Raw genomic sequence first — 25,533 nt, forward strand, 5'->3', positions numbered from 1 at the left:
TCTAAAATATCTATGAGATCTCAGAAAGCCATCAACACTATTATAAACAAACTTACCAAGTCATAAACTCTAATATATTCCATCCTCCATATTCATGATAATTAAAATTATCGGTTTGCCGCCCTCTATAACTGGTATAGGTATAACCAAAGATCTTATATAAGATCTTTGGTATAACACGCCATGTATGCCAAATCACTGTTACAGCTTCATGATAATTAAAATTATCGGTTTGCCGCCCTCTATAACTGGTATAGATATGACACGCCATGTATGCCAAATCACTGTTACAGTAGCTTCATGATAATTAAAATTATCGGTTTGCCGCCCTCTATAATTGCTACCATTATGACACGCCGTGTATGCCAAAATATTTTTTTCTATGAATATTTAAAGTAACTTGTCGTCCAGGAGACGACAGGAAAACTGAATTAAAAAGCAGTTTTTGCCATAATCTGTCTCTGTCCCTGCACATAATATAAGGCCTCTAAAATATCTATGAGATCTCAGAAAGCCATCAACACTATTATAAACAAACTTACCAAGTCATAAACTCTAATATATTCCATCCTCCATATTCATGATAATTAAAATTATCGGTTTGCCGCCCTCTATAACTGGTATAGGTATGACACGCCATGTATGCCAAATCACTGTTACAGCAGCTTCATGATAATTAAAATTATCGGTTTGCCGCTCTCTATAATTGGTATATTTATGACACGCCGTGTATGCCAAAATATTTTTTTCTATGAATATTTAAAGTAACTTGTCGTCCAGGAGACGACAGGAAAACTGAATTAAAAAGCAGTTTTTTCCATAAACTGTCTCTGTCACGTCCCTGCACATATAAGGCCTCTAAAATATCTATGAGATCTCAGAAAGCCCTCAACACTATTATAAACAAACTTACCAAGTCATAAACTCTAATATATTCCATCCTCCATATTCATGATAATTAAAATTATCGATTTTCCGCCCTCTGTCTTCTGGTATACAATCACTGTTAGAGCTTTATCGGTTTGGCGCTCTCTGTCTTCTGGTATACAATCACTGTTACAGTTTCATAATCAAAATTATCGGCTTGCCACCCTCTATAACATAATTATGACACGCCATGTATGCCAAAATGTTTTTTTAAGGAATATTTTATATTCCACAACATTTTTAATAATATACACAATACTAAATCATTTGTTTTTTTAGTTTATTAGGATATTACAAACATTTTTATGGAATATTTTAGTTATTATATCTTAATATTTTATACTAATGAACATACACATGAGAAGGTACAATTTACAAGCACTATCAAAGAACTTATAACACAAGAATCTTGTGTTCATCCGAAGCGTGTAACATTTTCGAAAGGCATTGTAGGATAGAATAGAGCTACTGGATGGCGCAATTGTGAGCCATAGAGTAGTGCTCCCTCAACATGTTAGAAAGTCAAAATCTTTGCTATACTGAAGAGGAGAAAGGATCATTGACATGACAGGACATAAAAAAGATCTAAAAAACAGGAATGATAATCTAAATTTACAATTTTCTTTTGTGCTGAGGATACAAATATGTAGTTTGTGGATTTTATACCATATTTTGTTCCAATATTAATATTTTATACGTTATTATGCCCTTTATTAGGCCTATATTTGATTGAATTAAGTGTTTTCAAATAAAAAAATTATGCAAAACTACTTTGATTAACTAGTTTATTTGATCATCATAAAGAAATTGTATATTTTTAATTTTGAAAAGACTGAATTTTACTATATTTTGTATTAATAATGTAATATTCATTAACAGAGACCCGAGCCCTCTATAGTAATTAATAGTTTTGCCTTTCTAGTTTGGAGAGGGCGCTGCTCCATGCTGTGAAATGGCGTCACCCAGCTTGACCTTTTACTGTGTTTTGAATGGCCATTGGACTAACAGGAGATTCTTGCTTTATAAGTTCTTTGCTACTATGTAATAACATAACTAAAAAAATTAAACACAAAAAAAAGTATAAAATAAATTAAAAGTTAACAAAACGTTGTTTATTGACACGTTCATGTCATCTTGAGGCTAAATATAGAACAAAAATTGGTATGATAAAGAAGTTGTTTTTTACTGTCTAGGAATTAAGCAACTTAACTTTTTTCACTTTTTTATCCAGCACTTGAACAAAGTTATTAATAAATTATTAATTTACATACAGTATTTTTACATCTGATCATCTAGTCACCTCTATTATGATATCATCATCTCTGAATTGTGGTTCTTTTTCTTCACTGAAAAAAGGAAAGAAATATACTATTATAAAAAGGCGCTGTATAGGTGTTATACAATCAGACACCATGTTCTAATCGTCAGGCATTTGTGTAAAATCAGACCTTAGTTCAAGCCATTAATTTAAACTATTCAAGCTCATATATTTCCTCAATATTTACAAATGTTGTTACGTTCATATAAATTGGTTTTGGCATTGCCAAGCCAACCATTGATAGAATATTCTATTCTGAGATTTTTAATAATGCAGTGGCAATGAGCTATCACTGGCTTAACCTAGGGCCCAAGAGCTTAAGGGGCACCAGAGCATGAGCAGCCTGTTAAACCAGGGGCCTTCCTCCTCCCCCTGTGTTACGCCACTGCCATTATGCAGGTCATTGACATATAAAATCGACACACAACACATCTATTAAAATGTTATTTGTAAAAACCCCAAAGCTTACAATTCATAAGTACGATCAATTCTTAACGCATCATTGAGCATGTAGTCGCGTAGCTTCCACAATGCTTTGGAAACATCGCCATCTGCGGGTTTATTCTCGAGCCATTGACTAACATTGCGCCCTCTGTTGTCAGACGTTGGTGGAACATGCTCAGGTCGAATGTACAGGTTCCTCTCCCAGTCCCCGACGCTTGTCTTGTTTGGCGTTAGACCTTCGATATACCTATACGACAAGAGAAACAAGAATAAAAGTTAAAGTGGTCAATAACATTTTAGAAAACTTTAAAACCAACTTCACAACTACATATATTTCTGAGCTTCTGCTTTGTCAATTTATGAGAAAGACGATGGGCTTATAAATGTATTCTTTGTGATTCTGAGGTTTTCTTGCAATTTGTAAACACCAGAGTAGGTCATGTATTGCTCTACGGAATGAACAGCAGTTTTATAAATAAGAGACACATTAATAAGTCTTACCGGATGTAGGCTTCAGAGTGGAGCAATCGTTGAGTTTTTGGGGGCGGAGCAACAAACAATGGCTGCGGAGGCGGCTGAGGTTGAACGTTCAACTGATTCTGATTCATTTGAACTCCTAAAATAAACAAGAAATAAAGGATTTTAGAATACAAGTGACTCCAGTAACTTGACAATATGAGAACTACATTCAGACCATAAAATGCAAGAATGTCCAAAATAAAAGCGTGTTGAAAAAAGACTATTAATTATGGGATTAACGAAATATGCATTAATAAATAGAAAAAGAACCTCTAACTCTTTGTAATAGCAAATACTTGAATTGTAATGATAAGTATGTCATGTTGTAAAGACCAATTTACAAAGACGAGCGGTAACGGTAAGCGGAAAACCGTGTAGCTTGTCCCCACGTAGAATCTGTATCTATTCTGAGCAGAAACCACCCGTCTGCTACGTGGTTTGGTAAATAAGGAATAACATAGATTCTATATTTTTAATACCGTTACCACTCGTCTGTTTAAATTGGCCTTTAGTGTGACCAAAAGATAGCGTTCTATGTACTGGAAAGTGAATTATGAGATTAATAAGATATGTACCGTATTGTTGATATACAGTTTACGGTACACTACTTATGTAGTTCTGATAAGGACACTCCCAGAGCACGCTCACTCCTGAGAACGATCAAAGCATTCAAGTTGATCAAAACATTGATTCTCAACAGTTCTTTCTCGAAACACACACGTGGCATACCGCAAAGTTTATATCAACATTGATTTTCGCAAAGCAAACCTTCTAACAAAGATATGTAATAATAAACGAATCCACATAAGGTAATAAGGTTTATCGCAAATAGCTTGATTTCGTGAGGAGCGTCACTGTACAATGCATGATGGGAAGGGTCTGGGAGCAAACGTCACAATGCATACGTACAAACAACAAATCATGCATGTACGCATTGTGACGTTTGCTCCCACATCCTACACACCATGTGTCGTGCACGCTATTTGCGATAAACCTTATAGCAAAGAAAGAAGTGAATTTTCATGATAAATATAAGTGCAATATTAATAAAATGATACAATGTACCACAAACCCAGTTTATATATAAAAGCAATAAAATAAATCAAGCATATACGCGTTTGCTGACAAAATGTGAACATAAAACTAAAACATTAATAATAAAGACCATTGTTATTAATGTTTCAAATGTCAGCATAATATATATATAATATAATATATACTCTGCTAATTTTTCTGGCTGTTTTATCAGTTGTGTAATAATTTTAAAGACAAATTTTAAACGGCCCAGTAATATACTAGAAATTAATTAATTTCTAAATGGTAAAGATGATTATTTTCTAAACTACACTAGTGCAAGCTGAAAGATAAATGAAAGCTGGTAAATATGAAGAAAGAGATTTAAATACAGTCATCTCTACCAATGTACTTGAGTAGGTCCAAAATTAAGATTTTTTAGATTGTGGGTTTGAATAGTAAAAAAAATCAGGTGAGTTTCTTGTGTTAGAAATGACTGTATAAAGTATAAAAAAAATATTGTGGCTAAAGAAAGCAAAGTGTTTTTATTGAAAGTGAAAGTGGATTTAAAAATGATTTTAGACCTTGTTGTTGAGGTTGCACAGGCTGAGGGCCTAGCATTTGAGGAGGAGGGGGTTGATGATGAGGTGGAGGAGGGGGGTTTCCAGGAGCCATGAGGTGCGGCGGTGGTGCCATCATCATCGGAGGAGGCTGGTCATATGGCATCATACCTACTAGGAGGAAACATGCATGGGTTGTTCACATACAAAACATGCTTGCTACATAAAATAACGTTCTACTGTATCACCCCACCCCTAATTTGAACTACTGCATATATATAAACTATTATATAGTTTATTTTACAATTTACATACATACACATGTAGAAATAAAAGGCCCATGCACAATCAAATTGTAACACATCACACATGTAGTATAACTGCAAATAGCTAGATTTATTCAAATACATTTATACTCATTGAAAACTACCAACAAAATCAAAGAGGTCATTCACACGACCTATGACATTACCTTGCTGCATCATGTGACCCTGTTGTGACCCCATACCCTGTTGCATCATCTGATACTGCTGCATAGGTTGACCTGGGGTCATATACTGGCCTGGTTGCTGCTGCACTTGTTGCCACTGGCCTCCTTGTTGCTGGTGCCACTGTTGCGGCATCCCTTGCTGAGGGTATCCCTGCATTTGACCTGTAATAATGAATAAATTAAATAATATATTAGTAAAAATGTAATCGTTGTATTGTCTATGAAAAATGTCTGTTAATCTAGCATTCTATTCAGACTCGATCCAGCAATGCAATACACATTTATGAGTGTAAACAAATGAGTAATTGTTATTTCTATCAACAATGTTTGTATAAGATATAACCATTAATCACAATGAAAAGCCCAAAGTCATGCCAACACATGCGATTGATTAAAAAGTGTTTGGGCTATTACGATATTAGAAAGCTTTCGTTTTGCGAAAACCGAGGACCAAACTAGGTCAGGTGAATCGATGTGTTGTCACCTGGACTTAGAAACCATCAAACTTGTGTTGAGGTGAGGAGCGAGGACACACGTACCAATGTTCAAGAATGCGCACAATGAACTAACATGACATATTAGTGTAAAGATTAGTATATCTAAACTATACTATTAAAGCTTGGTTGCCACTAGGAGGCAACTCAACGACGTAAGCACAATGTAAGTGAGTTGACCAATGACAAGCCACATATCTTGTGTTAGGTCAAGTTACTTGCGTTGCGCTAACGTCCTAGTGGAAACCAGACCTAAATCTCCATACCAATAGATTAGAAGTCAAAATGTATATTTTGTCACACTATCATAAGGTTGAAAAGTACAATTTTCTTATTATTATTTTAATAAGTGAATTCTATGTAATTCTCTATCTAGTTGGTCATGCATGAAAGATAAATTGACTGAGAAAATAGTGGTAATGTTTAAGATATAGATTATGATGGCAATGAAATAAGTACACTTCAAACATGTTTAGCTTGCTAAAAGCAAAATGCAACCATGATGTTTTCATTTACGTTAGTAGTAGATGAAATAGAAGAATGCTGTGATAGAGGTGGATGCATCAAATACCCAGTGGTGACCTTAGTAGCTTTCTACACCAAATAGTAGTAGATGAAGCACACACAGTGATAAATGGTTGATTCCACTACAACTACCCATCAAATTAAACTTATACCTTGTAACATTGGGTTAAAGCCTGGGTGGATCTGACGAGCTGCCATACCTACTGGAGTGGGTGGCCCCACTATGCCCATCACCGCATTCTGTCCTGGCGCCATCACGTTCAACCCGTTCTGAACACTCTCGCAGGAGAAATAGCTGCGTCCGATTTGCGATGGGAACACGTACTTGGCCGCATGTCGGATGTGCACTTCCTTGCAATGGCGGATTAGACGCCCCATTACAGGGAAAGGTCTGTAAGAGAGACAAAGTTAAATAATTGAGTGGAGTTATCACTTGGTGGTTAAGATGCTCATCTACCGATTTCATGGTCCTGGGATCGAATCCTGTCAGATTAGATTTTTTCTCGTGACAGAACAAATCCACTCCCAAATACTTGTTTAATGAAAGAACAACTCATGAGATACTATTAACATAATCAATCAATCAATCAATTTCTTTTTATTTTGGAAATTTCATCTTATAAACAGAAAAAGAAAAATCGTAAACTCTAAACTTAAATATATAGAATGCTTCTCCATCTATAATACATTTTGGAGTTATGGAGCATCTCTTGAATAGCTATGGACCCTGGTATTGGTATAGGATGTCACAGAGTGTCTAGGATTGTCACATGTTGCCTAGGATTGTCACATGTTGCCTAGGATTGTCACATGTTGCCTAGGATTGTCACATGTTGTCTAGGATTGTCACATGTTGCCTAGGATTGTCACATGTTGCCTAGGATTGTCACATGTTGCCTAGGATTGTCACATGTTGCCCAGGATTGTCACATGTTGCCTAGGATTGTCACATGTTGCCTAGGATTGTCACATGTTTACTTACTGGTTTTTCTTATATCTTGGACATCCTTTCCATTTACAGGCAAACGACTTCCCTCCTGCAAAACAAACAATTTGTAAAATATTTGAAACACTTTGACTCAGAAATGGGGGGGTGGCGCAATGTGTTCGGCTTTGGACTGATTATGAGATCGGGAGTTTCGAGATTTGTTACAATGCAAGACACTTTACTACTGGCAGTACTGGCTTACCATTATCCGCAGTATTCTTAATATGTCCGGATAACTCAATGATGTGACCTTGCAGGTCATCTCTGTCTTCATACTGGTGATCACATCCCTCCCAGAGGCATTCGAAGATGCAGACAGAACCTGCAGATGGCAGAGGGATGTTGGCTTCCTTCTCCGCAGCCCTCGCTTCCGCCCACTCTGTGGCTCGCTCCTCATACGTTGCCTTCTGCTCTGGCGTTAGATTACGCCACTAATTAACAACATAAATAAAATAATTTTACTAAATATTTCCTTTGAAAATAAAGTTATTAGGTAAAAGGGTGAGGAAATTAAACAGAATATATCGAATATATTGAATAACAATAACAAATATATTAATAAAATAATGTATAAAGAATGTATAATTAATATTGTGTGCAGTACTACAGACTTATAATATTAGACAAATAGATTATATTTTAATTTACAATTAAGTGATTTATAAATAAAATTGAAATAAGTACAGAAATTTACAGTTATTTTAAATCACCATATTGTTTAGTTGTCTGATAATAAAATGTGGCTGTTAAAAATAAAATACAGAAATTTAGAGGTGCAAAGAAAAAGCCAAAGAGGATAAGAAAATAATATATTTTTTAAGCATTATAGTATTTTGACTCTACATCATGCAAAAACAAAATGGATATAAAATGTCAAAGGTCGGAGACAATGACAAAGGACAGACACGTTACCTTGAGGCCTATATCACGGCTTATCTCCCCAAATGACCACTTGGGATTGGCTATTCGCACACCTGGACGATTTTCGCTGGCAAACAAAATAAACCCGCTTGCATGGCGCGATTTCTGAGAAAGCATGGAAAAGAAAGGTGCTACCCATATTAGTATAACAAAAAATAGAACGTGTAAACAACACTCATAGATAAACAGCTCCCTCTGCCTCCAATTAAAGACCACGCCAATTAGTGAACCATTTTCTGTGGCCTAGATGCACAAGGCACTAGCAATATCAGGGAGCATTTCCACCAGTGTAGGATAACCAAATGCTACACAAAATTACCTTATTGCTACGCATTCATAAAATGGTGTAACAAAAAAACCAGCATAAAACTATGCTTCTTACTCCTAAGTCAGATTGGTAAGTTATTTTTAACAAAAATTATTTAATAAAAATGTTCCCTAAATAAAACCACAGTTAAAAAAATGGTCTTTAATTGAAGGCCGATCTGTATACCTATACTATAAAGGATAGATTGCAAATTTTTGAAAATATTGTTTCACAGAAACAAAGTGGTATACAGTCCATTTCTACAAATGGGTCTCAGGTATCGGCAAACACTCACTTAAAAAAAAAAAAATTCACCCCGATACATTTTCACATATTCAATTATCAGAACACAAAACAGGTCCAAGTATTAATTCCTAAAAAGGCAATATTTTAAAATAAAATTTTCTACAAACTAAACTTAAAATCCACCCAAAACAACACCCTTATACAAACACTTAGCAAATATGTACTTCTACTTTTTCACAATCAAGCATTTACCGACTCCAATCACAGTGCCATCTTTTCCTTTGTTAGTAGCAGTATACCATTATAGCATTAGATAAAGCAAAGTGCTTTGCAGCATCGAGAAGGGTGTACCCTAACAAGGTGCCTTTCATAATAACTTTGAATCATATATATGGTTAATTGTAAGAATAGAATAAGATTTTAGTATACACACAAGGGGAGAATTGCAATATAAACATGTGTACTTTAGCCTAAAGCTCTGTTTACACTATCAAACTATATATATATATATGGTAGTGATATGACATCATCATGTCCATATATGGGCACATCACATTTTTTTGGCACATAAAGTTTGATAGTGCAGACAGAGCTTAAGAGTTTAGCTCACGAGGTGGAGACATTGCAACAAAAGGCATAGTTTAATACTTATTGCAATCCACCCCAGTGTATTCACAACCCTCTATTCCACCACCATTATTGTCCAAGTGTAAAGTAATGCATTTCAATTTGACAGGCTATATAACACAAGAACATTTAAAGATACTTTTGAATGTTCACGGAAGTTTTAGTTTTTGTTGCTTTAACCGGATAACAAAATAATTTGGAAATACCGCAGAGGTTCGACTTACCGCTTTCAGTTTCGGGGTGGATGTAATACTCTCAGAGTCCACCCCTGTATCGCTATCACCCATATGCGACACCCCATCCTCAATCTCCTCTTCCTCCTCCTGGACGTTCAAGAGGGGCGACGGTTCCTTAAGAGGGGTGATAGGTTTCTTAAAGAAGTACATCTCATCATCAATGACTTTGTTTGAGAGAGATTTAAACCTCTTCAGATGTTTGATCTTGCGAATTTGTTTTTCTGCTTCTTTGTATTGTGATTCGCAGATAAACACATGTTCTTCTGGAACTTCGGTTGGACGACCTTTTAAAACAAAAATGAATTGTTCATACGTTGATTTTTTTTTTCAACTCTCAATCAAGCTTAGTCTACACTAATGAACCTTAGTTTGCAAACTTGAGCAAACTCTGGAATTTGGAAAAAAAATTATCTAAAGTTTGCCAGTTTCGACCTGTTGACAAAACTACAGGAAACTGCAAAAGATTGTTTTGCAGAAGTTTGGCCATGTACCTTCTTGACAAACTAGTTTGCAAAAAAGGTTGGTGAACTCAGTGATTTAAATAACAGTCTTTGATGTTCATGAGATCCTGCTAATAGACAGAAAGACAACCTCTAGTAAATAGTGTACACAGACATCACAAACATGTCCAACAGTGGAAAAATAAGAGTTTGCAAACAAAAGTTTGGTAGGCTAAATGTATTTAGAAATTAAATCCAACACAAACTGAACACATAATGATGGAGATAGCAAGTTATGTTGGCCTACGTGTGACACTTTCAGCAATGAGATACTGCTGAAAGTGCTACCAGTAGGCACGTTACTGTAGCACATGTTATGAATTTAAACAAACCATCAACAATGGGGAATGCTGAAGGTTTGGGCTACAACTGTGCATAGAGAAACGTACTTCATGCTAATCTAATTAAAGGCTGTTCACATTAAAACATATAAGGTTGGAATAAAAAATCTAATGTAATGTTTGTTGTATTTGGGAGTTTTAAGCTCTGTCTACACCATCAAACTAGTCTGACAAAAAAATGTGATGTGCCCATATATGGATATGATGATGTCATATCACTACTATATTTGGGCATATCACTACTATATTTGGGCATATCACTACCATGGACACATAACACTTTTTTTGTCAAACTAGTTTGATGGTGTAGAAAGAGATTTAGCCTAGTCTACACTAGAGAACTTTGGAAAAGTGCTTATAGAGCATGTCCATTAGAAGATCACATGACCACAAATAAATTAACTTACATGACGTATAATCCTTGTATCCCAGGACAGCGCATTTCCCACTGATGCTTCTCATCGGGTTTGTATCCTCAATAGAACTGAGGAAGACTTCATTCTTGTAAAACATCCGTGTCGGAGGATGTTCCGTCTCAGACGGGTGCACGAACCAAGGACCGTGGAACCAGGGATCTTCGCTGTAACATAAACAATTATGTATAAAAGTGTTGTTTATCAGCATTGGCTACCATACCAGTGTATTTTATTGTATGAAGATTTTTACTAATAAAGATATCAAGATATAAGAAACATTACGAAAAAAATATGAATGACTTACTTGGCATCCAACCACATTTTGTCAATTCTGGCAATGAACGGTCTGAGTTGATCAGAGCGGACAAACACGTGATCACCCAATTTATACCACATTGCCCCAAACTGCATCTGCTCGTAATACTTGCAACCCTCCTCTGGGTTTACAACTTCCGCCTCGACCGTCTGAGAAATATAAAAAGCATTTTATAGATTGTTGGATGAATTTATTAACCTGTACAATGAAATTTAACATATTGAATGAACAAGTCAATGAAGGTTGGTTCCCACTCGGACGCAACGCAAAGACATAAGCACACTGCAAGTAATTTGACAAATCATGACGCGTTGGATCACCCAAACTGTTGATTGTGATTGGTCAATCGTTTGGCACATGTGTAAACAGTATTTGAATCATCACAAACTATTTTAAAAAATAAAATTAGTATACACTTGATGTATTAAAAACATTTAATATTACTCACTTCTCTAACTTTTTCTAAGACGGTAATTTCATCATTGTTATCGTCTTTTTTCTCGTCCTGATTTGCGAAAACAGACGCTACACGGACCTTTGAGGGCGTGTCAGTACGTGGTACCAGTTTGCTATTAACTGCTGTTTGAGACCAAATCTGAGAGAAACAAAATTGATACATTAACTGACCAAACTTACAGAGAGAGATGTAACATATGACTGGGAATCGGTCTAGCATGCGAAAGGCATGGGTTCGAGAATTATCTGTTCCATATTTCTTGTATCGTTAGGAAAGATACTTTCTCGTTCACTCGTCCTTTAGATGGGACATACATTTGTTGATCCAGTGTACATACAATGAGAATGATAATAAACATTTTATGGCATATTTAAAAGAAGGTATCAAATCTATGGCACAGTACACAAGAATGCGCATTCTAGTTATGCTCTAGTGCTTCGTTAGGAAAGATACTTTCTCGTTCACTTGTCCTTTAGAGGGACATACATTTGTTGGTCCAGTGTACATACAATGAGAATGATAATAAACATTTTATGGCATATTTAAAAGAAGGTATCAAATCTATGGCACAGTATACAAGAATGCGCATTCTAATTATGCTCTAGTACTTTGTTTTTAGTACCGCAACTTGAATGAAAAACTTTCTACCGATATCGGCGTACGTACCTTAATCTTTTTAAAAGCTTTTGCTTTCGCTGAATACCGGGACTCACAGACATAAATGTCTGCTTCTGGAAAACTCTCCGGTTTTGTTTTGAAGTAATCTTTGACGAACATTACAAAACATCGACCAATCACTTTGTTGAATTTTACTTTGTTGTAATAGTCACTCTTAAACACTTCCTGGAACGAACAAAAGGGAAATATATTGCGTTTAAATTAATACTTATTTCTTATTATTTTGATTTAACTTGATGGTCGATAAAAGTAAGTCTATTTTGTGAGCTCCCTACCTGTAACTCACTCTACATATGCCATAACTTTATATATATAACATCACTTTTTAACAATGTTAACAGATTTAAAATATATAAAACAAAGTTGAGTGTTACCTTTTCAAGAAACTTTCTGGTAGCAAGGTGGAACGTTTCTGGTGGGCGGAGATACCAGTTGCCATGCAACCAGTTCTCACCATCTTCATCTTGCCAGACACGCTCAATACAAACAATGTGCGGCTTTAGATTCTTCTCACTGTATAATAAATAATAAATCAAAGTTGTATTTAATCTTGATGTGTAAAATATTAATTGAAATATTCCCTGCCTTCATCATGTCCATATAAAGCTTTAACCAAGTCTCATATGAGGCTTAGATCTTGGGGCTTTATTGTCCATCAGAAAAATCCTGGAATTGTAACAGGATTTGAACTAAAGATGTTGGGATTGGTAAGCATGTCAGGTACCAAGCCACAGAACCACTTGCATTGGTTTAACATAGATGGATTCTACAAATAAATTCTGCATGTCTGGCCCTACAACAAGTCTGTATTTTATAAATAGATTGTCTTACCTTGGTTCAACATAGATGAAATCCCCAATTCTGTACGTCTGGCCCTGTACAACCAACCCCTCTGGGTCTCCTTCCTCTCCTGCTTTGATTACTTCTTCCTCCTGCTTCCCCTCTTCCTCTTTCTTTTCTGCATCTTCTTTTAACTGTAAGTAAAAGTGTATTAATATTTCATTATTACAATATATACAACAAACAGGTAATATGATTTTAAGCTTAAACAAAGATTAATTTTAGATTTATTCTGGTAGCAGCTAATTGTACTAAGCCTCTGCATTATGTGGTAGGGTGGCCTGTTCCTTTTAATTCATTTTTACTCATTTAAAGATAAGTCGAATGGGCGCATTCTTATCAGGGACTGAACTCGGGTCTTTCTCTACGATAGTCAAGTGTCTTAACCACAAAATAAACAAACAAAAGTGTTTTTACCTCATTTGGTAGTTTTTCTTTCTTTTCTTTGTCCAAAGCATTTTGAAGATGTCTGTGTGTATAGCTGAGAGCAGGTGAGAGTAGAATCTCACCGTTCTTGCAAATTTCATCTCGTATTGTAATAAAGAACTTCTGTAGTTCCACCACATCTTCATACAACTAGATTAATACAAGGAACAAAATTAATATTATTGCTTGAGCTCTGTCTATACTATTAAACTTTATGTGACAAAAAAATGTGATGTGCCCATATATGAACATGATGATGTCATATCACTACCATATATGGGCACATCACAAATTTTTTGTCAAACTAGTTTGATAGTGTAAACAGAGCTGTACATTGTTTCATTACATTTTTTTGTTAAATTTTAGTTTCATGAAATTGGTTTATGTTGGCCTACGTGTGACACTGTCAGCAATGAGATACTGCTGAAAGTGCTACCAGTAGGCATGTTACTGTAGCACATGTTATGAATTTAAACAAACCATCAACAATGGGGAATGCTGACGGTTTGGGCTACAACTGTGCAAAATATTTAAATTAAATAAATTAAACAAAAAAACGAACAAAGTAAATAAAAAGAATTTAATTATTCTAAAATATCGAATATAAAAAATAGCATCTTAGAAAATTAGTTTTTACGTACCTGAGAGTCCGTTCTTGAAAGCTGTCTAGCCCGTTCAAATATCTCAAACATTCCATCCTGGAATCGATCGAGCCTACGAAAACATCTTCGGTCTAGGAATTTGCGTAGGGTATCTAAATCCAATGCTGGGGCCGGCCTAAAAAACGAATAAACATCAAAAACATTTCAAATGTTGTTCTTTGCTTTTGGCCTAAACTATCTTTCCTAAGTTCAATTTATTTACTTATACTGTCTGCATATACATTGTTCTGTCAGAACAAGTTTATAGAGGGAGGAGAACTGATAGATTAAAAAGCATTACATACTTTTGTTTAGGTTCCGATGTTTGTGATTGATCATCTTGTGCTGTTTCTTCAACTGCCTCTTCTCCCTCTTTTTTCTCCATTGGTATTTCCGCTAACGAGTCACTGTAACAACGCCCTTCTTCATCTTGATGATTGGCAACCGACACAAACAAACTTGTAAGAATTTCTCGCACCATGGACATAACCTCTGGCACTCCAGACACTTCGTCGCCGGTCAGTTCACGTCTGGCACGTATAAGCTCTCTCTGAAGCGTCAGAGCGTCTTTGTAGATCCACGAGTCTGGCTCGTTAAATTTACAAGCATTGTCAAACAGTAGGAGAAAATCGTTGACCATATCGTCTATTGTTTCGTACTGTTTACCATTCATACGTTGTTGAATGCGTTGCATATCGATTGGCTTCTTAATTACTTGATAATATTCAGGATACTCCTGTAAAAAAAAAATCATTAAGGCTATATATAAAATGATGCTCAAATATTAGTTATTAAGGTACATATTTTTTTTCTTGTACTTCAGTTCATATCACTATTCCTCCTTAATTCTTTGTTTCTCTGATTAAACACATATATTATGTACATACCTTACTATTGTCAGTTATATGATTTTGATAATCAATAAATATAATATTCATAAGCAATCAAATATTTCTAGAGGTTTTAACCTGTTATCTCTCAAATTGTTAAGACATATAAACATTTTTACCCACAGATAGATATAACAAAATATACATTACATTTTTTGATGGTAGTCGAATGAAAGGTACAGCTAATTCTCGCTGCGCAGTATCCCGATAATCTCTGATGACAGCGTACAGTGAACTGAGCTTTTGGGAAAGTGGTGCTGGTCCTTTGGGCAAGTTGGCAAGCGATGCTTTCTTTGGGCTTCCATACTTAGGTTTACCTATGAGAGATAATATCAAATACATTTAGAAATGAAATCCAACACAAACTGAACACATAATGATGGAGATAGCAAGTTATGTTGGCCTACGTGTGACACTGTCAGCAATGAGATACTGCTGAAAGTGCTACCAGTAGGCACGTTACTGTAGCACATGTTATGAATTTAAACAAACCATCAACAATGGGGAATGCTGACGGTTTGGGCTACAACTGTGCATAGGGAAATGTACTTCAGGCCTCTAATTAAAGACCGTTCACAATTTAGTATGCCTCTAATGTATGACCTCCAGGACTAACAAATATAATGTTCCGTTCAAATTTGCAATGACCTAGGACATACATGTTTTGTGTCAGTGGGCGTCACCTGAACCTAGAATCCACAAATACAAAGTTAGGAAGCCCATCCAAATGACCCCATTTGTGCACAATGAATTAACATAACATAGAAAGTTCCTAGGTCATAGTTCGTCACAAATCAAAATTCCCCTATCCTATTGCTTACCAGGAAGAGGACCTAACTCCCTGTAATTTTTCTTCAGGATGGATTCTAGCAAGTTAGCATCTTGGTAAACTAGGGAGCCTTCTTCGTTGTACAGTCTGGCATTGTTGAACATCAGTTGAAAGCTGCCCATAACAGTTTCCTCACTTGGATACTATGTAAATAAAAATCAATAAAAACAACGATCTGTCAGTAACTATTTTTCAAACCCTTTAATTTTTTGTTTATTCTAATTATCAACGTTACTATCTTAACTTACACTGTCTGCCTCGATGTCATTCCTTATTGTGGTGAGATCAATGGGTTCTGTGATCACTTGGTAGTAATCTGGATACAGCTTCTTTGATGGCTTCTCTAAGAACAATTCAATTGGATAGCGACCAGTCTCATCCTAAACTCAAAGAACCAACAGTTAAGAGCTTGGTTGGGGATGTTTTAATAAAGTTAAAAACTGTAGAATGGCCTATTCAAAGTCTGATTTTATAAATCGTCATTTTTCATGTTTTTGTGGACAAAACATCTTCAATTCAATTCATCTTTTCTTAGTCTCATTTATATTTAAAAAATGGGAAAAAAAATCAGAAAATCTTTGTTAAGAACATCTTTAATTATATAGCATTATTATACCTGATATTTGGCCAACTTATCACATAATTGTAGCATCCGTTGCTTCATCACTATCTTGTCATCTACGTCGCCATCCTCCTGCTTAAATATACGCCGTTTCTTTCCAATACCACCTTCATTATCTTCTAAATCTCTCTGAAATAAAACAAAAAACAAGTTAGATCTGTATTTGGTCACTTTTAAAATGCTAACATGACTAGAAAATGGGGAACACACTCCTAATTTAGTAGTTGTAATCTCAATGAACTAGAAGAAATCATTACAAAGGTAGACGGCATATATTTCTTAGAATAGTACCAGTTCTAAAGTTTGACTTTAGGTAAATAACACATTTTTATTGGAAGCAGATTTGATGTGAGAGTGGATTTAAATTGAATAATGATATAAAATGTTTAATTATCACAAATTATGTATTATGTGATACAAAATAATGAAATATAATATAAATATTTCTTATGTCCACTAACTTATAAACTATAGAAAATCTGAATATTTAACTACACACAAATATTATTATTAGACAGAATGTGGATGGCTGCGTAAATTAAACAATGGATTCTTAAAGATTAAGATTTTAAAAATTAAAATATCTATAAACTACGTACTTTCTTTGAGTCCAGTAACTGCATCATAAATATATGAATATAAATATTCTCAACAAGAGAATTAAAATCAGTGAAACCTGGTATTGTACATGCACATGTTATTTTGATAGCGCAGCCTGTGTGTTCTATTCTTTGTGTAAATGCATTAGCAGAGCTTTATTTACTTTGGGTCATGCTTGAACGGTTTTTAAGGATGGCCTTTGTCCTTGGCCAATAGGACTGCAGGGAATACTCTCATTTGCATAACTGTTTGTTTGAGGACAAAAGTCATCAATCTCTTTGTGTTCCCAATTTCCTTTATAATTTACCAGCAAAACTTAATTTACTTATTCATGTTTTCATCCTTGGAAATTCCCAACGGAATAAAGAATAATGTTCCTGATTAACATAATATTTTTAATATAAAGTCATGATAAAATTAACCTTTCATGTTAAAATTTATTTAAGCATATTCATAATCTAATATCTCTAGTAACTCAGAAATAATATAATCATCTATCATCCTCTACGCCTAGCTGAGTTTATTATACACTCATAGAGATTATCTGTAATTGTTAATATAAAAATATCCAATTTTTTTAGATTTAAAATATAATATATATTTTTTTTCATTCTATTGAAATTTTAATTAAATATATAAGTATAAATTTGATTTTTGATTTGATTTATTTACTACAAAAGTACACATAGCATATTATTTGGATGTATATACAATTACAATAAAAACAAAATAGCACAAAGAACATTATAATTATCTACAAACTGAAATATGATAATAAAAATAAAGGAAAATATACAATGTACAATAACATGAAATATGCAGTTGTTTTCACACCATATATGGTAGTTTATTTTATTTTTAATTTACAAAACAGGGATGTTTTTTTAAAACAAAACTAGTCTTCTTATGGTGTCAAGTTGTCCCACGGTTGGAGAGGAAACCGTTGATAATTGATAAGAGGAAGAACAAGAACCACGCATTCTAGAGGTATATAGATTTAGGTGAGAACATCTTGAGATGCAGGGAGGCACAGAAACAGATGGCAGGATGGGGTCAAGAAAATGGTAGCATAAGCAGGAATGATCCTAATCGAGGCAGACTCTTTATCAAAGACCATAGTGCTTGGAAAAGATTAGTGCATAGTCTACAGAGTGTTTAGGTGAGAAAAGTTGCCATAGATGTAAAGGGTTTTTCACACCTGTTCAGGCACAGTTTCGTGTCCGGCAGCGGAAAATCAAATTGAACGTCAATGTTTCGTCTTCACGACCCTCCATTCAAAGACTGGTCTCCCAGAGGGCCCAGTTATGATGGCCACACAGCCGCTGTGTGACAGTGGCTGTGTACTAGTATACTGGGGTAACCCCCTACTCGTCTCGAAAGATGTAGTAGGTTCTTTAAAGTGCACATGATCTAGATGTGTACACTGGACCTATGGTTTATAGTCTTTTACCACTGACTATAACCATGGAGTGAGTGAGCCTCAAACTCTTGCCAATGTTATGGCTACGTAATTACGGATCCACTGTCTTAACTGCTCGGCCACTCTATGATAAACCTTATATATGTTTTTTTAACCAATAACTTACCTTTACGTCTAACTTCAACAGCTCTCTCTTCTTGATGTGTAAAAGTCTCTGTAACTTGTCAGCATCTTTGTACAAGCGACTTGTAGATTTGTTGTACTGCTTAGCATTTGCAAACACTAGGTCCAAATCATGTCCAAGCTCCTCCAGAGATTCAAATTTGCCGCTCTGAAATTGAACAAAAAAACAAACAGGAAAATGATGGGTACATTTTTAATTTTATCTTTTCTTTCTTTTTTTACCCTTTTTATTGTGTTGTACTGTCAGTATCTCACCATTTTTATTTATCGACTACGTGATTGTTTTTGTTCTTTTGTTGTTCTTTTTATATTGTTATCATTGACTTTTGCCTTTCTTCAACCAGGTGTAAATGGGTTAGCCAGTGAAGTAAATGCGAGCCAGCCAATGAGCAAACATGTTAGTATCAAACACACAATTACATAATTATGGGAGCGGTTCATACTTATTTGATCCAATGACCATGCCATGTTGAATGTGCTTCACATAATAAAATTAATTGAACTGAATTAAACAAAAGAGAAAAAATTAACAAAAATAATAATAATAACCTTAAGCTTAGATCGGATCTTCCCTAATCCCATTGGGTTTTTAATCTCCTCATAATAATCTGGATAATGCCTTCGACTCGGCAATCTGAAGAATGGCTCCGATATAAACTGCCCGACAGAGTTCTTCTGCTTGACAATGATGTCAAATAGCACATGCAGGACATCGTTAGCATCCATCAAGAAGCTCTCCGCATCCCATTCATCGCCTTCCTCGTACTGCATCGGTGCCAATGGTGTTTCATCCTCTCCATCTGATGGCAGGTCAAGAGCCATGTCTACAGCGGATGTGTTCTCCACATCTTGATCCTGCTCTTGATCTTGATTGAAGTTGCTTCGTCTTTTCCTAGATGGAGAAACAAGAAATATTTCTTACACGCCGCTGCTCATCGCACAATAACTATGCTACATGCATCTCAATATTTATCAGCAAATTTTTTTATAAACTCTCTTTTCCCAGAAAAGCTTTGGGGTGTGTGCATGCTCAGTCCGAGTTTCCAAATACCAAAATACCAAATTTTTCCAGCCGTAGTAAACTATAAGCTACTGCATGGTAACTGTTTCCTAATGCTTTCCTTCTTATGAATAAAATCTTGATAAAAGTAAAACTTTAGCTTTAACATAGTCGTATTAACTGAAACGGTATAATAAATAAATATAAATGACACTTTTAATATACAGAAGTACAGATTACTATATTTGATTTGAATGATTTTTCTCGCTAAGTTAAGTAGTTATTCCTCTTGTGGTTAACAAAGTGCCATAGAGGTTGAAATGGACCAGTACATTGTATCAACCCCCTTTCACTTTCCAACAGATGTACTGGGTTCTTTAAGTGGGAATGTGCATGCTTAAACTGTCCTTATAAAAGAGGACTTGTTCTACAGCCAGGGCTATTGTCGATGAGTGGAAACATTATTGCTGTAGTTTGCAGTGCTCTGTCTTAAACACGCAGACACTCTACTGCTGTGCTCCTTACGTAATAATCAATAACCATAACACTTACTTAATCCTCTCTGATGACTTGGTCTTCTCTCCTCCTGGCGTGCTCTCCTTTCGTCTTTCGAGTTCTTTAGCTTTGGATAAGATCACTTTCTTCAGCGTACAGGCATCCTTGTACACCTGAGAGCCAGGCTCGTTAAAAGTCTTTGCGTTACGCACCATCAGGTTCATGTCTTCTACTAGGTCATTTAAGCCCACGTATTTACCACCCTAAAGAAGATGAAAATTGGGATGAAAGGTTTTTGAAAAAGCCATGCATTTTAAGAAACATCTTCATATAAATCTTCCGACTAGACTTATTTTTGGAATGTGTTGTAGCAGTGGAAGCTATCACAACATGAAATAATTTGTAATAATGTGCAGATGTTTGTTATGCTTTATTGATTTTTAGTAAATCAAAACTCATCCACCCTTTTAAAATTAATCTAAACAACAAAACTGATAAAAAATAAAAACTCACTCGAATTTTCTTCGCCATATCTTTCATATCAATAGGGTTGTCAATCACGTCGTAGTAATCAGGGAATTGCGCCGGTTTAGGAAGCTTCCTAAAGAGGGCGCTAATAAATCGGCCGTTGGTATCCCTATGCATGATAACAGCAGTGAAGAGCTGCTCAAGAACACTGTCTGGGTTATCCATTGCAAAATCTGACCCCTGAACTGACGTAGTCTCTGATTGGTTAGCATCAAATTCCTAGAAAAACGGACAAATTATTATTTTTTCAATGATGTACCATCAATTAATATTATAAAAAAATGTTGTGAAAATTAAAAAACACTCTCGAACACGGAATAAACATCATGCTAGACCCTCACGACAATAACTTTAACAACATAACAATATAATACTGTACAACACATGCAATATCAAGTAAAACTATTTAAATAAAATATATCAACTTAAATCAATTAACATTATCAGTGCAAGTTTACAAAATACAAAACCTATATTTTCAATTTAACATTAAATATTTGAAATCTACGTTTATGAAATATGAAATTATAAATAAACCATGCTCTAGTATGTATGACAGGCATAATAAAATATCACAAATATATCTGTCACAATTAATTGTATGACAATTGGAATGAGGTTGGGTATACATAAAATTGCATCGGGCGATACCGCATCAATATTTTTATTTTATGTCTTTAGGTACATGTGGCCAAGGATTACCAATAGTAAATTAATCACTGTCCTATCAGATAGGTGGTAATCCCCCTGACACAGGGGCTAATCCCCCTGACACAGGGGCTAATCCCCCTGACACAGGGGCTATTTTGTGAACCATTCACCGCGGTAACCCCCTACTCATCTGGGTTCTTCAAAGTGCACACAGACAAACTGTGTACACTTGAACCAGGTTTATATTCCTTATCTGAGAAGACTTTGTTCCACCACCAGAACTAGGAGCTGTGCCGATATTGTTGGGTATGGTAAACAGCGCCCTTGTTTTAACCGTTCGGCAATTTTAATAAGAGTTTTATCCCAAGTTGGGTTAAAACAAAAAATACTGACAGATACGATTATTGATATTTTAAATATCTATATCAAACAAAACTATGTGCAGTTGACAAAGGTTAGTTATAATAAAGGATGAAATGATAAAATTTAATGGTCTAAAATCTACAATTAAGGTGCTAGGTTCATGCGTCACGAATGAACTACGATGGGAGAGGAGGAGACATGACAAAGTGTAAAGCACAGCCAGACAGTCAGGTAATAAGCTACCTCATCATCATCATCTAAAATTACTTCTTTATCATCATTATCATCCTCGATTTCATCTCCCTCCTCCTCATTGTCATCGTCCTCTTCACTAGACTCTACAGGCTCTTCTTTTATCGTTGACGGTCTCCCTAATTGTTGCGCAACCTCCATTGAAGAGGTGCTTCTCGTTCGCTGATGGAAAAGACATGGTTATAGATAGATACAGTCTAGGAAAAACACTTTTTTTAAATGAGTTTAACTTTTGTTTACGAACAATTAGTTCATTCTATTATAAATAGTGTTGGCATAGATTTAGGTTTGTTTTTCCTTTCACAGTCAGTCTACCATTGCAATTGAAAAAATACAAATTAGATTCTATATTGGCTATTGGTACAGTTAACCATGTTTTCTATTTCGATGCATAGTTGACTGTGGCTATAGCCACTTCCCTAGCCGACCAAAGGGACAATCCCTAATTCCCTACCTCATGCTTTTATTTCTATCGCTAAGAGGTCTAGTATTACACTAATAATTGATAAGTGCAATCAACCAGATAAGCTGGAAACATTAAGGGAGCTTTACTAATGTAAGAATCGTGCAGTGGGAGGCGGTTAGTAGGCTGGAAGGAAGCCGATTCAATCATGACATACTGTGCAAATTCATTTAAATCACTTTGTATCTAAATTATTATTATTTCAACTTATATAATTTAGGAGTACTGTACATGCCCTAATGTTACATGTAAGAAAAGGTCCATTAATTTATAATTAAAAGACTGTATATCATTGAAATAACAAAATAAAATGCATTCAGTTTGATCTACTTATGCAAATAAGCATCTGGGAACAAAACAAATGTTTGGCTATTTTGTTCTTTTGATACATTGTTGTCCTATTTTATGTTTTTATCGTTAACAAAACAAAAAGATAACCATATTTTGATGTTATTAGTAATAATAAAATTATGAGATTAATATATAAATTTTAAGATTACAAGAATGAAAGCAATGGTTGATATTAAAATAATTGTTATTATTAGAAATGATATAAAATGAGATATTATGGTGTAAAAATGAAGTTATATTAGTTCAATAATATTAATACAGAATGCCTTAATTGTCAAATGTACTGTATCCAAATACAGTAGTACATAAATTACAATCATTTTAATAAATCTATAAAAAATACAAAATTCAAACCAGTTTCTTAACGAAGAAACATAAACTTTAAAAGATCAATGTAAAAACGTTAATATTCAACCCTACGAAGTAATTAACAGTCTTTCCAGGAAAACACTTACGCGTCTTTCGTTTAGCTCAGCTTCCTTCTCGGCCGTCTTTTTCAATCCGGAAGGTCCGTCCTGCTGCATCATTTCGTTTAGACGATCAACGAACAAATCCCACAAATCGCAGGCGTCCTTATACTCTGGAGAATTTCTCTGTTAACAAACAACAAACATTGATAATGAAAAAATAAAACAATGGTATAAGCATACTTGAACTTCGAATCCAAGGCAATCTAACAAAAGGACACTGAGCTCGCCTTGCCAAGATAGGAACTCGTAACAGTCCTTTGATCTTATGTCTGGCTGCGACAAATACCAACAGTACTGTACTATATACATATTCTCTGTGGCGTGTGGTGTCTGTTAAGGGGTGTGGAACTGATCTTGTCGCAGCCACAGATAAACCCTTTGATCTCTGGAGCTCAGCATCCTGTTAGATTGCCTTGTTAAAACTGTGTCCAATGTCCCCATATGCACACAATGAATTTACATGACATCTTAAGCTACACTATCAAACTTTATGTGACAAGAAAATGCTCATATGGACTACCATATTTGGGCATATCACTACCATATTTGGGCATATCACTACCGTATTTGGACACATCACACTTTTTTTTGTGAAACTAGTTTGATAGTGTAGACAGAGCTTTAGGAGAAGTTGAAGCAAACTTTGGTATTAAAAGATTTTAACTTGAAGTCCTATATAGACAGTAACATACCGGATAATACGACTTAGCGTTGCTTATCATGAGTTCCACATCATTGGACATTTGATTGACAGTATCATACTCATCCATGCGTATCCTTTGCTGGATCTTCAAGAGGTCAATTGGGCTGCTCACGACCTCATAGTAATCAGGCTGTGACCTGAATAAACATTGCAATAAAAAGAAAGCAAGAAAAAAAACATTTTTAAAATTTAATTCAAGATGAAAACCGACCAAACAAACAGTTAAATTTAACTAGAAATCATGGAAACAGGTTTCCTGTTGATTTTTTTTTCTTAAAATTTTGGTTTATTAGGTAAATAATTTAAACAAATTTCTAAACACAGTAGTGAATAACACTAATGCGACATTGACATATTAAAAGAAAATATATCAACAATAATTTGTTGAAAGAATGATTGTAATAAAAAATTATATTAAATAAATTATTTTTATATACAGTATTTATAGATTTATAAATAATAACTAAAAGTTATAATTTAATAAATAATTATATAAATACCTCCTTTTAGGGGCTCTGTGGAAAGCCTCACAAACTAATCGGCCATTTTCGTCTTTCTCATTCCGAATTGTTTCATATAACTCATGGCATATGTCAACCTATGAATACAAAATAATCTTTATAACACAGTTGGTTACCAAATGAAAATTACCTTGAATCACAAAAACGGAGTACGCACTCTAGCCAATCTATATAAAAACACTCTTTGTTATATAACACATTTTATTAAAATTAACAAAATGTACTACTAGGCCCTACTCAAAAATTTCAGATAAATATTACCACTTCCATGGTCTGGATCGACCTCTTGCGCTTTTTCATGGCAACTGGTGTTACATTTGGTACTTCTGATGTATCTTCAGAGGTCGTCGACCTACGTCTTTTTGACATGCTTACAGTTTTCTTTCTTCAATGTGCTTCTCAATCCAAAATTTACATTCCTCTTTAAAAAAACAACCCTGAAAGTACAGTAGTAGTTTTTAATTTGTTTTTTATTTTAGCATTTTTTAAATCAAATCAATGTCCTATCATCAGAAGCCAGGAATTAGTTGACCTTTATTTTACTAGGCCTAGGTCGGCTTCCTAGTTTTACTCCCATTAACCATCCATGCCTCCATTAACTGGGCTGGCTAGGCCCTAGATAGAGAGGCTAGTAACCTACCTATTATTAGTACTACTACTAAACTATTGCCTAGTAAGTAAGTAGGAACGTCATTTTAATGATTTTTAATATCATTTTTAAAACTCAGAATGCAGAATGCAGAATGCAATATGAAATATATATGCTTTCATTTGGACTAAACTTTAAACAAAAGAAACGCTATGCTTATAAACGGTGTAATGTCTAAGGGAGAGCTAGGCCTAGGTCACTTACAGGTCAAAAAGTACAACAGGTGGTTTTAACGCGATTTTGCCGTAAACAAACCTGACCTGCTGCTACTTTTCAATCAGACGATGCTACAAAATATTTTTACCCTAAACT

General features: G+C 34.9%; 1 protein-coding gene across 5 annotated transcripts; it reads right to left on the bottom strand.

Annotated features, from left to right (window-relative positions):
• Window positions 1–1,033: 1,033 nt before the first annotated feature.
• On the bottom strand, window positions 1,034–24,997 carry LOC144855457 (protein polybromo-1-like). Of its 5 annotated transcripts, none has more exons than XM_078713325.1 (32): window positions 24,834–24,997; window positions 24,552–24,649; window positions 24,041–24,188; window positions 23,334–23,471; window positions 22,056–22,226; window positions 20,784–21,017; window positions 20,328–20,533; window positions 19,325–19,667; window positions 18,759–18,923; window positions 16,567–16,701; window positions 16,199–16,330; window positions 15,943–16,093; window positions 15,272–15,438; window positions 14,537–14,967; window positions 14,232–14,367; window positions 13,582–13,740; window positions 13,156–13,298; window positions 12,699–12,837; window positions 12,313–12,489; window positions 11,638–11,784; window positions 11,178–11,338; window positions 10,865–11,037; window positions 9,605–9,900; window positions 8,192–8,305; window positions 7,482–7,710; window positions 7,274–7,328; window positions 6,492–6,682; window positions 5,255–5,434; window positions 4,807–4,953; window positions 3,191–3,305; window positions 2,715–2,936; window positions 1,034–2,273 (listed from the first exon to the last, which is right to left on the bottom strand). In XM_078713325.1, exons 1-32 carry the CDS (start codon window positions 24,939–24,941, stop codon window positions 2,216–2,218), a joined length of 5,469 nt encoding a protein of 1,822 aa, XP_078569451.1. In that variant the 5' UTR covers window positions 24,942–24,997; the 3' UTR covers window positions 1,034–2,215. The 5 variants fall into 5 exon arrangements, with proteins under 5 accessions (XP_078569451.1, XP_078569450.1, XP_078569454.1 ...); XM_078713324.1 differs by having other exon boundaries at window positions 6,444–6,682; XM_078713328.1 differs by lacking the exon at window positions 22,056–22,226 and having other exon boundaries at window positions 6,444–6,682.
• Window positions 24,998–25,533: the final 536 nt, after the last annotated feature.

Source organism: Antedon bifida, chromosome 11 (genome assembly GCF_963402885.1).
Source record: "Antedon bifida chromosome 11, ecAntBifi1.1, whole genome shotgun sequence".
NCBI lineage: Eukaryota > Metazoa > Echinodermata > Crinoidea > Comatulida > Antedonidae > Antedon > Antedon bifida.

What these genes read in the sequence shown, in the direction of transcription:
- LOC144855457 (XM_078713324.1), bottom strand. Translation starts at nt 24,941, where the DNA reads ATGTCAAAAAGACGTAGGTCGACGACCTCTGAAGATACATCAGAAGTA. An exon ending in TTCGACTACCATCAAAAAAT is followed by an intron (nt 14,968 to 15,271) that starts GTAATGTATATT and finishes TTTTTTTTACAG; the next exon opens with GAGTATCCTGAATATTATCA. An exon ending in TGTGCAACCTCAACAACAAG is followed by an intron (nt 3,306 to 4,806) that starts GTCTAAAATCAT and finishes TGTTTATTTTAG; the next exon opens with GAGTTCAAATGAATCAGAAT.